The sequence below is a fragment of the Brachyistius frenatus genome, unplaced genomic scaffold (assembly GCF_029030835.1).
Source record: "Brachyistius frenatus isolate BFR_SWC_R1_liver_20210118 unplaced genomic scaffold, ASM2903083v1 Contig_40, whole genome shotgun sequence".
NCBI lineage: Eukaryota > Metazoa > Chordata > Actinopteri > Embiotocidae > Brachyistius > Brachyistius frenatus.
In genome coordinates, this window is record NW_027210639.1 from 1,869,454 (window position 1) to 1,881,964 (window position 12,511).

Below are 12,511 nucleotides of genomic sequence, written 5' to 3' on the forward strand. Positions count from 1 at the left end.
ATGTACCACAGTTTATTAAGCATAAAGATGCCTGAGAAAAGTATCAGTTTGGTTTCATACAACTAACTCAGAGATAATAGGAGATGCTCTGTTATGTCCGCCTGTTGATCAAAAATTGCAAGCAAAAAGAAAAGTTGTCTGTCATCAGAATTACTCTCCAGCTTTTCCTGTTTGAAAGGAAATAGGCCAGCGTCCAAATGAAGGTCTTATTTTAGCTCTGCCAGTAAAATTATCTTTAAGAGACAAATTACATTCTGTATCCGAGGCTCTGCATTCTTAATGGGATGAGTTATGTGTAGCGCCCTCAGGCTGCTCTTCATTAATTAAAGTGTCTGACCTTCATCATGTAGCCATATTATAAAGACAACTTATGGAGAGACATGCTTTCTGAAATGAGAGAAGGATCAACGCATTATGACAAGTGCTTCTATTAATTACTTCAATTAAACTTCAGATTCTGCTCCTTCATATATCCAACATGAAGTTTCAACTTCAAATTCTTCAGACTTAGAAAAATAACATTTATATAACAGAGATTATGATGGACATTGTTTTGTTTTAAATGCAGGAAGCATTATTGGATCACCTTGTCAATAAAGGTGAGTGATTGAAATGTTAACAGCTGCTTGAGCTTTAACAATCGGCTGTGTCCAAATCAAAAGGTTTTTATAACATGATCGACGTGTTTTCAAGCCTTATAGTACAACGAAGTATCACACCAAAGCACGTGATACACCCGCTAGTCCACTAAAGGATGCTTAGTCAGTATTATGTTTTGTGTAGCATGAAAGGTAAGTTGTCTTTGGTTTGGCCAACAAAAACCATTGAGTGAGGTTTAGGAAAAAACTACTGAGAAATCCATGTCTCATCTTACAGACTCAAATCCTGGTCTCCAGGATGGAAGTCTTGGATTTGATCCATCCAACCTCTCCACTTGGACTTCACTATCACTTTAGTACTTTATGAAATGACCTCCATCACATAAACCTCCGTTAAATGACCTCTTTCTTTGAACTCTTTACAACTAGGCGGGGCAAAACGTGACACTGACATGGTATCCTCCGGTGGTCCGACAGGTGTATTACACATTTTAGTGTGTGGTAGTGCCACACAGACACAGTAACTCACATACTGAAGCAGTAAGATCAGAAATAATGTTTGTAACTGTGATCTTTTGTGAGTGTTTGAAGATGCAGAAGTGACTGCTCACATCAGTCACGTTTGGATCCTAAAGAAGAGTAAACACTGAGTTTTGGCTGTTTATACTTCTTAGTTTGGTTGTCAGCTGGTGAAATGAGTCAGACGTGCTCTGAGAGAATGTAAACAGCTCGTGTCTCGGCCTGCAGCCTTTTGTTGATGCCAGTTCTGATGCCAGTGGGCCCTGTTATGGATCAGCCTGTACTTTAATACATAAATATTGAATGCTTATTGGGGGATTAGTGTCTTTGATCAGCTAATGCAGCCCACGAGCTTTGAAGCAGACTTCAAGCGTCTCGACTCCTGACAACACCACGGGCCGCTGTGCAACAGGTGACATTCTAAAATATGCTCTTTCACCATCATACCAGAGTGGCCGCATTTCATCCCATGGACACAGTGATAATGCTGCTGCTTTCATTACATCGAATATCAGCACAGCGGCGAGGTCAGGGGGACCGGGGGATTGTGGCCTCAACACAATATAGTCCAACTGGACTTAGTCCAACTTAACATGTTTATATCTAGGACAAGGCTTTAACCCGGTCCAGGAAGCAGGCCAATAATAATGTTTAAAATGTAGCTTTAGTCTGTTATGCTTGAACTGATGGACATCCTGTTGGTTCAAATGCTGAGCACATGAGGACACACTTTACTGATCAAACTTAATAAATAAGTTGCTGGTATGAAAGGATATATGACTTTAATACTTGCAAGGATTACTTCGATTTCCATTTTTTTTCAGGAAAAAAAGTTTGATGAAATCAACACCTTTTATTAATCTTACACTTTGTCTCATTTATTCATAGTTACTCTGACTTTCCCTTGAATAAATAGAACTGCATACAGTAATGTTGTCGCACCTCCTCTCATTACAGTATCACCAGTTTCTGAAGAGGTCTTGGCACTCAGTCCGGACTCACTGTGTAAATGTGCCTGCTTGAAAAACTGGGCCTCTCCAGGGATTTCTGATTTCCAACCTCAGCCCAAAGAACACAGTGTCCCTCATCATGCAGATTGCTCACCGTGCATTTTCATCTCGGCCAAAACGTTCTCAGGGCAAAACTACAAAGCCCGGAAATTAATTTTTTGTCTTGCGAAAGTGTTGACAGATTTGACACCACGTCCTCTTTAAATGGGTTATTTAAATACTGTCATGTAACAACAACACACGTCCACCAGATAAAAGAGCTGACAAATCTCTGACTTTGGGTTGGTGAACATCTTAAGACAAAATAGTTATGATTATATTTCAATTGTCAAAAGCCCACTGAGCGTTAAGTTCTCCTTTTAATTTATGTTTTTCTCATGTGGTCACATCATGTTTATTTACAACACATATTGTTGTGAACAACACTGCATATTCAGTTATATCCAGTATTTTAATTAATCTCTTAAAGGGCCATTTACTTTTATTCACCTATTTAATGAGGAAGGAGCAGATAAGCTGTTTTGACAGCTGATGTATGAAAATGTTAGTCACGAGATACTTAGCCCCTCATCTTGATCACCTTTCACTGAGAAGATCACTGCTTCTTTACCAGGTGAGGCAGAAAAATGGGTTTCCATGGCAACTGTGGCCCCAGCCGGGGCATTAGCATGCCTGTCAACCTAGCTACAAAGTTTTCTGGTCGGAGACCGTAATGAGCGAAGCTGAAGTGATTAATGAAATACTGGAGATCATAATTATCTCGGGCTGTAACTCGGAAACGAGACTCGACTGCGACTCACTGACCGAGCTGTTGTTGAATGAGTTGGGGGGACGGGGGGACGGAGGGGGGGGTAAAGTCTTTTCTTTTCTTTTCTTTTTCCTTCCCTTGGGTTATGATGAACCCCCGTCCTTCAATACAGTCAAAGTAGTCTTTACTCTCCTGCGTGCGGATGAGCCGTTACCCGGGCAACAATATTGGATAAAAGAGACGTGGAGGAGAAGAGGTGCTGAGGGATTAGAAAGTGCTGATGGAAAGCTCCTTTCATCCTGGAGACCACTGGACACAACAGCAGCTTACAGTCTCGTGTGCGCACAAGCTTCTGTCTGCAGTGGAAGCGCTCACGGACTATGATGACATGTGGCTATCATGATGAAAGCCATGTGAACGGGCCTGTTTAATGTGTAGCAGATGTATATTTACACTGTGACCTCAATACATAGGAGATGAGTCATAAGCAAATGTGGCTGGTAGCGATGTTTCTGTCAAATCATCCTGCTTCACTGCTCCCATACAGACAGTAGATAAGCAAAGCATTTTAAAACTTGAAGTTGGCAGCACCTCGTCAGTTAAACAGCAGCCTGAGGACTCTCTAAGTGATGTCTAAACACGTGATTGACTATTTCCATTATTTACAGTATAGTCTTGTCACTGGCAGAGCTTTCATAATTGTATGTGGAGGACAGAAGACCCTTTTTGTTTTATCACAGTCAATGTTCAAATACGAGAGTCTCAAATAGGGAACAGATTCTGAGATTTAGCTTCAACACTCACTGACACTTATTTGAAAGTCTTGATTCACAAAAAATAAGAGCACTTTACTGAGCAGTGGCACAAAAGTCAGAAATGAAAGATTCTCCTCAACTTTCTACTTTTACTTGAAAAATGGTGTCACAGTTCAGAGAATATACCTGCTACTTATGTGCAATACAAAGGAATATAAACAGTATTTGTGTTAGCATCTGTGCCTGTTTATGTAATTTAACATCATTAACATGACAAGCTTCAAGATGATAATTTGATTGTAATCACAGTTATTTTACTGCGCCGGTAGTGGCCAAAAGTTTAAGTGCCTACAGATATCTGAAACTACTTTTACTTTAACATCTACTTGTATAATAATTATTTTACTAATTCATGTTTTTTTCCTTATTTATTTATTTACTGTTCAACTCATAGTTTTCTTATTCCAGTTTGTATCCATTTGCAGCCTGCCTCTTGCATGAATGCTCATTATATATAGTTTATGATAAATTCTGGTCCTCTGTGCCACCTAACAATGTAACAGCAATTTCCTGACACAAGTTGATTGAAAGCATCATGCAAACAAATCATAAAGCAGGAGCGCAGAGGAAGAGATGCTTCAATGTGTTCTGAGTTCTGATTAGATGCTGGAAAACGCTGTAATATCTAAACAATTACTACTCCCATTAATAATCGCTGCTGCTTAGCAACCACGTTTCTCTACGGGACTTTATTGTTTGGTTAAAAAAAAAAATCTGCAATTATTACTGGGTTAAATAGGACTTTTGTCAATCATTATATTTTGCAGCTATCTTATATACTGTGTACATATTGTGATTTACCCCACAGACCTGCAGTCTATTAACTGCATTATTGTAAAACAGTATTTTGAGGCAAATTGCCAGGTTATACGCAGCTTTCTCCCTAAAGCTGAATTAAGATGACTGAATGTTGTTTGTTATCCTTTTGCGTCTTTTCTCGCGTGTTGTTTTCCCAAAAAAGCAGAATGTGCAATGACTCACAGGTCGGTACATTAGTAATTTATACTGTAGCTGTCATGAAGGAGGGTTGATCACACAGATAGGAGCTGTCAGCGTGTTAAGAGCAGGACCAACCCAGCTCACTTTCAGTCAGGATGAATTACATTGCTTGAAATTAGAGAGTTGAAATTAAATATAACTTCAGGATATATTTGCTCAAGCAGGCTTTTATAATCCCATTAATAATAGATTTCAGTGGCTGTACTGAAAGTGAATTAATTGCTGGTCGACAGTGTGGGGCTGAGGTGTGACAAAGACAGAAAGTGGGATGTTCTTGACATGGCGAGGAGCAGCTGGAGGAGTGGAGGAGGTTTGAGTCGACGAGGTGACACCGCGGGACTCGAGTGAAGAACACAGACTGACAGACAAAATATTGATGCAACATCGCAGCATTGAGCAGCACAAACAGTAAAAGCAACACAGACTGCAGCCTCACAGCAAACCAATGGACCACTGGATATTATCTCAGGAGTTCTTAATCTCCTTTTTCATTTATCCGTAATCTACAATGCACTCTAAGTACTACATTGTGTATAGACTTAAGTGGATCGGCTCATGTTTCTGCTGTGTGTATTCAGCCTCCCACACATGCACAGCGTGTTTTCTCAATCAGACAGTACACACTGGTGCAGCGTTAATCGCGCATGAGAGGGTACGGCTTTTATCTTAATGTGTTTTCTCTTAAGGCTGAGGAGACTCTGAGCAGTACTTCTCCTGGTAGGAAGAACTCACTTGGATCCTGCTGTGAATGTGATTTGATAGAGAAGACATCTTATTAGCAGTGCGGGCCAAGATTCTCCTGCTGTGGGACTCCAAATCAATCTGTTCTTGAATTTGCTCTTGACATACTTTATAGATCTGCTGGTCCAACAGCGTTCAGAAACAAAATGATTCTCTCCTGTGGCCACAATGAAACAGTGTCGTGTTAAAAAGGGTCTTAACATGTTGGAAGCAAAGTCGGCATGCATCAGCTTAGAAAGGAAAGATATCCATACATGCTCTCAGTCATGTATGTGTAGATTACACTGAAATAAACACGTTTTCATGCGCCATGCTAAAATACTGTACCAAGAGCTAATCAAATCTCTGAGCTGAATCAGACTCCTTTAGAATTGTAAACAAGACAAAGGCCACTATAGTGAAATTAGACGAGAGGCACAGCAACTAGAGGATCACTGCAGACACCAGGGAGTTGTTTCTGTAATTTGCCAAAATCTGTGCATCTGACTGAGCAACTGAGACATTTTCTTTCGATTCAATAATTTGTTTCTGTCTTTTCTGTGCACCGTAAACACTGTTCCCTTCACCTCTGCTACAGTATAGGGGTGTGAGGACAAAGATCTTTTAGGTATTCATAATTTTTTTAAATTAAATTTCATGCTTTCCACGAGGAGGTCAATAAAAGAAAGACTTTCACCTTTCTTCAAACACTACATCGTTTGGTGTCAACACACAAATAATCTCACATTTATTCATTTTAACGTCCCGCTGACATTCTGACCCTCTCTACTTATATTTACTGAATACTGCACATGCAGATTAAAACTGAACGTGTCAGAATGACTATGTAAAAAATGTGTTGTTTTTTTTTTTCATATAATTTGGGTTTTTAAAGAGCACCCCATGCCAGGCTAGAAGGACGATTTTCACTGCTCTTTCTGGTTAAAAGACTCCAACCTGTTAGATCTCTGACCCCACTCAGCATCACAGAATCTGTTGCATCTCTGACCACACCGAACAGGGGCATGCAGTACACCTGTGCACCACTGTGGTTTGAATGCTCTTTGAATGCTAGCTGTACGGTCTCCACGTCCCTGTTATCTGCTACTGATGTGTGAAAGGCTGCATGGGTTAACAGCTTATTACCAAGCAGTAATGCTACTCTACTGTATTATCGGTAAGGGTAAATAGGGACACAGTTATGTTATCATCAAGGTTAAAGGGTGGAGGACAGTCACCACACTCTGCTTTGCACGTCATCACCTAAACGTGCAGAGGTCAGGAGGTCACTGGGAGTTACAGGTGCGCACTATTGTTAGTAGTGTTTGATTAGTGTTAGTCTACAGGCTGCCACACGTGTGTTACCTGAGGTCAGTCTCTGAGATACTCCTCTGGTGCAAGTCCTCTTCTGTCTCCACCAAATCCTCCTGATGCTCCTTGTGTGTGTCTACCTTCCCCCCCGCCTCCTTCCTCCCTCCCTGCAACCTCCCCTCTTTACCGGCCCCTCTCCCTCTCTCCCCCGCCTCCTTCTCCTCTCGCACCTCTCCTAACTGCTCCTCCCCCTCCCGAGACTGGCTCCGTGATCGCAACTGGCTGAAGACGGAGACAGAAGCAAAGAGACCGGGAACATGCAAAGCAGAAAGAAAAAAAAACAAAGAAAGAGTGAACAATGTCAAAAGCAAGAGAAGGAAAGATAAACACAAAGACACACTGCGCAGCCGAGATCAAAAGCAGACTGATTCAAAAGAACAGAAAAATGTAGACTTACAGCAAAGCACCATGCAAATGAATTTGTTTTTGCTTTGATATGAGATAACACCCAAAGAGATGCAATGCGTTTCAAGTTTCAATGTGCATTGTCAGATATGGACAAAGCTCCCCCAAAGTGTGAGGGAGCAGAGTTCAACCATTTGGTTCCAGGTTTCCTAAAATGGAGCCAAACCTGAACTCATCACGGTGAGAAAATGACACACAGAGCTACGAGGTGCATTTTCTTCTACAAGTTCAACCAGGTGCAAACAGTTTCAGAGCCGAAAACGTCTGGACGTGGTAACGTATATGGAGTTCACAGCTGAGGGGGATATGTCCATATCTGATAACAGCTTGATGGAATTTTCAAAATGAAGACAGACTTCGCTGTCCCCTGATGTGGATGTCAGCCTACCGGATCTTGCGGTTTCCTTGCGGCCGTTCTGATTGGACAGACATGTAGCTCGTGCTGCTGAACCGAGAGGCACTACTGGTTCTCGACACAGCGGACACGTCGCTTACATCACTGTCCGACGACTTGGCTGACAAGTTGTCGGAGCCCCGTGGATCTCTGCCCGAACGCTGCAGAGAGGACTAAAAGAAAACATCATTATGATGACAACGTTAAAATGATCTCTTCTTCTCTCAGTCCTTTTGGCAAACACAGGTTCAACAAGTACAACCATTTTAAGTCCATGCTCTTTTCAAATGTTAGTTCTTATTCACATTCATAATAATGAGAGATGAATACAAACTTCAAAAAGTGATAATAGGCTATATAAACTTCAAGTTTAGCCCGAATCGTTGCTGGTACGATTTGAAACTATTCTTGATCACAATCAGTCCTGCTGCAGAAGGAGCCTGATGGATGTGAATTATGCTCTTAGAGAAGAACAGAAAGAAGGAGAAGGGATGATATTCTTTCATGAAGAGTATTAGGCGTCCCATTTGAAGGGTCACGATGTTCAGAACCTTACAGGTTTTCACAGCGTGAGATACGATCAGGGCACTCAGTAGGTTCGGAGTTTTTCGAAAAGGTGGCAGCATGTATGATAGTCACTTCTGTATTTACATTTGATGCTACTTCATACTTCTAATCTGGGACTCACTCTCATTTAATGTCACAGAGGCCAGGCCGGACCCGTCGTTATAAATCATCCTGTGATCTCTTGCTGAGTGACTATCATACATGAAATCACCATGTATGGTAGTCACTTCTGTATTTACATTGGATGCTACTTCATACTTCTAATCTGGGACTATTCATAGGGACATATTTCCCCAATATATTCTGAGAGCAATTTCATTTTAATTAAGATTTAAAATTCAGAAATGCAATAATACTAAAACTCATAATCATAATAAATGCATGCATTATATTAAGATACATAATAGCATGTCGAGATCAACATGTTAGTGGATCAAGAGTTGATGTTGATTATTGTCCTCTTTCTTTATAATCATAACAATGACAAACCTAAGTTTTCTGGTCGTGCATCTTCTGTTTTATTTGGTTTGATACAGTTTAAATAAACAGATTTTGATTTACTGTAGTGAACTATGTCATCACAACATTAATTCAAACTAAAGGAGCAGTGTGTAGGATTTAGTGGCATCTAGTGGTGAGGATGCAGATTACAAATGAATGGCCCGCCCCTGTAAGAGTGCATAGGAGACAATTTGATTTTGACCAAGGGGCCTCTACAAAGCAGAGCCACAGGGGTTTGGGTAATAATGCAGTTGATAACTTACTTCAACGGTGCATATTCTTAAACTAATTTGTAAATAATCAAACTGTAATACAAACCAATGATGAACAATGAACTTGAGGCCTTTGGGGCCCTGGAGCAAAATCTTTGCCTTTCTTAAAGGGTTTTTAAAGAGGGAACAATCAGTTATGTGTAGAAAAGCTACACCATTAAAATCTTGCTTACATGTTGATGCAGCCGTAATAATAATCCACTAATACAATGCACAAACATTTTGCTGATACTGAAACTCATGAATTACGAATGCACGCTTGCAATGGAGTATGTTTACATTATAAAATATGTAGTTACAGCGCCGTTTTCCCAAAGAGTTAAATAAAAACAGAATGCAATGCCAATCATGTAAAGCGATAATTAATTGAGAATAGACCAAAGACAATATATATACATATATATATATATAAGTTGAAACTGAGAAATTTGATCGTTTTATGAAAAATATAGGCGGATTTTGAGTTGGATGACAGCAAGCAATTTTCAATTTCATATGATTTCACATTATTTGCAAATTATCACAATCTGTTTTTATCTACATTTTACAGTGTCCTAAATTTTTTTGGAAAAGGGGTTGTATTTCATGAGATGTAATTATATGATTCAAGTACTCTTCCTTAAGTTAAAGATCTGAGTACTTCCACCAGTGGAAGGCCGAGTTATAAAATGAAAAGCAGTGACAGTTATTTGGCGTACAAGGTGACATTTTAACGAACTTTTCCTCACAGGCTTCCTTAGAAGCTGACATGGGATACAATCTTGGTACAGATCTAGTTGAAGCCATTTTTTTTTTTTAAATTGGATGTTTATACAATATCCTGTGTGTATTTCTTAGTGGAGTGTTTACCGTAAGAGAGCCTGAACTAAGTGTCACTGTAACTGCTTCATATTATTACAATGTGGTTTAAGAGCAGGTGCTCGCCAGTCTTGTTTAATATTAGAGAGAGCATTGTTTTGTCAGCGGGACTTCCAGGGAAGATAATGTTCAACAGACAAGGACAACTCACAACTCAATCTGCTTTTTATAGACTTGTAGCGAACACACTGGCTTCTCCTCATGCAATACTTTTCATAGCACTGACTTAAAAGGAGAGCGGACAGAAAGCCTTCGTCTCGTGCGTGTTGGCCCAGACTGCAGCGAAGACTGCAGACCAGGCCAAACATTCTAAACATGTTCGGAGCTGTCACGAACAGAGTAGTAAACACTTGAGTCTGCAGACACTCACTGTCACATTCCTTGAAATCAGCACGAGAGGCTTTGAGGCACCTAAATGAAAGAGGAAATACAGTTTCTCACACCTGTATTTCTATCTAGCTCTGACATAGTTTCAGTTTTATGTGAAGATTTTAATATCCACCACTAAAACTTCCGCGTTCTTCTGTTACAGTGAAGGTGAATGGAGTTGCATTTGTACAATTCAAAGCACTGAATAATGACATTTGGAGAGCTCAAAAGTCTTTCAGTAACTTTGTCCCACTCATTCATGATAATCCGCAGACTGTGCTGAGAACATCAATTAGTATTGTCATCATTTTATACCTTTGGTGGAAAAAACCTGCAAGAAAAGTGTTGAAGGGGATTCGTGTCATTTCTCCTGCTGAGCTGGGACATTGTTTCTGGAAATGTGTGATGCTGCTGCATTTTTAAAATCTATTTTTCAATTGAAATGTCAACAAAACAATCTGCATGAGTCAAAAGATTAAACGGAGATACAGTATAATCTATGATTTGGTTGAGGTGATCATTAAGAAAACAACTTCAACCTGAGTGTTTTCCAACCTTTGAACTGAGCTGAGTGTTTACCAGGGTTCGTATGTTTGTGTATATGTACGTTATGCCAAGAGCAATGCACATGTGCAGTATGATGTTGATACGTGCATGTGTGCATGCTTGCAAAAACGTGCCATATGGCCTGTGCACAGTGCAGCCATGCAAACAGTGTTCTGTAGGTACATGTTTTTCTCTGTGGATCTGGAGTACTGAAGCATGAATCCAGTTTTTACCTTGTGGTAGTCCTGCTCCAGTCTGGAGTCGGAGCCGCCTCCCTGCTTGTACTTGTTCATCTTTAGTTTTATCTGCCTGGTCCTCTCCTCCATGTCCATACCTGAGCACAGAGACAGACAGCAGTCAGATGGGAACTGGTGTTGTGAGGGAGGCCTGATGGAGGGGCATACTGTTATGGTGAGAGACAAGCTTCTGCTGAGCTATGAGCCATGAGCTATGATGAGGACAGATCTAATGGGAAAAAGCTGAATGGTTGGTTGTATTAACAAAGAAACACAAACACAAACTGGTACGCTGCATCACATAATAAACTGCTTCATTTATTACCAGTTCTCTAAATCCCAGGCTCGATTAACTTCACGGAAACTTTTGACCAAAATGCTGCTTTTAATTCAATGATTAGAATTCAAATAACACAATTTATTGATCCCTACTCCACAGTAAAGCAGCTTTGAAGTCTGAGCCAAATTACTGCATTATTACTTCACCCTAAAAATACTTGTGACACATTCTACGTAAGATTCTTGATAAATGCCAGTCCTTTGACAACAAATTCAATTTCTAATGATCAGACTAATTAACCAACACGTCCCTCTCACCTCAAACTGAAACGCTTTCAAACTACTTTTTTCTCATTTTAGTCTTTTGTAAAACTCATTATATCATCCTGTTTGACCATCTTCTCACCTCTTAAACTCAATGTAAGCTCTGTGCTCTGTTTCATACTGATGCAAGCGCTCGTGCAACATCATCCCATAATCAATCCACAAGCTTAACCTTGTTCTGTGGGTGTAATTATACCACTGAGTAAAAACTATGCAGTCTTACATAACTAAAAGAACAAAAAAAAAAAAAAACATAATACCTCACAACAAACAATACTTTCTGCTGCATGTGTTCTTCTCAATCGCCACCCAGTGATGACTTTCCTGCTACATCTGCATTTCCATTCACGACTCTTTCTCTTTATCTCTACTTTTGTGTCATATGATGGCAATGAGAGAGTGAAGGCGAGTGCACTCGTACAGGTGCCATGCGCGAACACAATATGCCTGTGCCTTCACGTACACGCACGCACACAAAGAAAAGCAATACATGCAGAGAGCAAATGAATGACTGCAGAAGTGAGGCAAAGTGAGTGTTTCTCATTAGAGTCCACTTCATTGTCTGCATCTTTTAGTTAAATGTGCGCAGCTTAAGGAACATCTCGCAACCCACACGCCGCAGTGTTTTCATTGTCCTCTCTAAATTACAGGGAAATGTAATTTATTGTAAGAAGCATTCAGTAAACTGTTTGTTACATAACACCATTTGTTAATTCACTGCTGTACACTGCAGTCAGAAAGTAGGACAGTGGTTGTCAAGTTAACTGTCTCATTTGAAGTGAAACAACTACAATGAGGTTAAAGATTTGAGGGTCTTAATAGCCGCATCAACTGAATGTAGCCCTCCAATTTTAGGGGACAGACATGATTAGACAAGATATAGAATTAAATCAATGACTTTGAATGTTGAGACATACAGTTATTTATTTTCTTGCTGAGAGTTAGATACTAGATTGATTGCCTGCTCATGTATGGACAC

The 12,511-nt window shown here is 40.1% G+C and overlaps 1 protein-coding gene across 1 annotated transcript in view; it reads right to left on the bottom strand.

Moving 5' to 3' along the window:
* The window catches only part of rims2a (regulating synaptic membrane exocytosis 2a), a 141,430-nt gene that overhangs the window by 19,900 nt on the left and 109,019 nt on the right, over nt 1–12,511 (bottom strand). Inside the window, 3 exon segments of the mRNA XM_069702107.1 lie at nt 6,776–7,003; nt 7,575–7,753; nt 10,927–11,027. Coding sequence (XP_069558208.1) covers nt 6,776–7,003; nt 7,575–7,753; nt 10,927–11,027 — 508 coding nt within the window.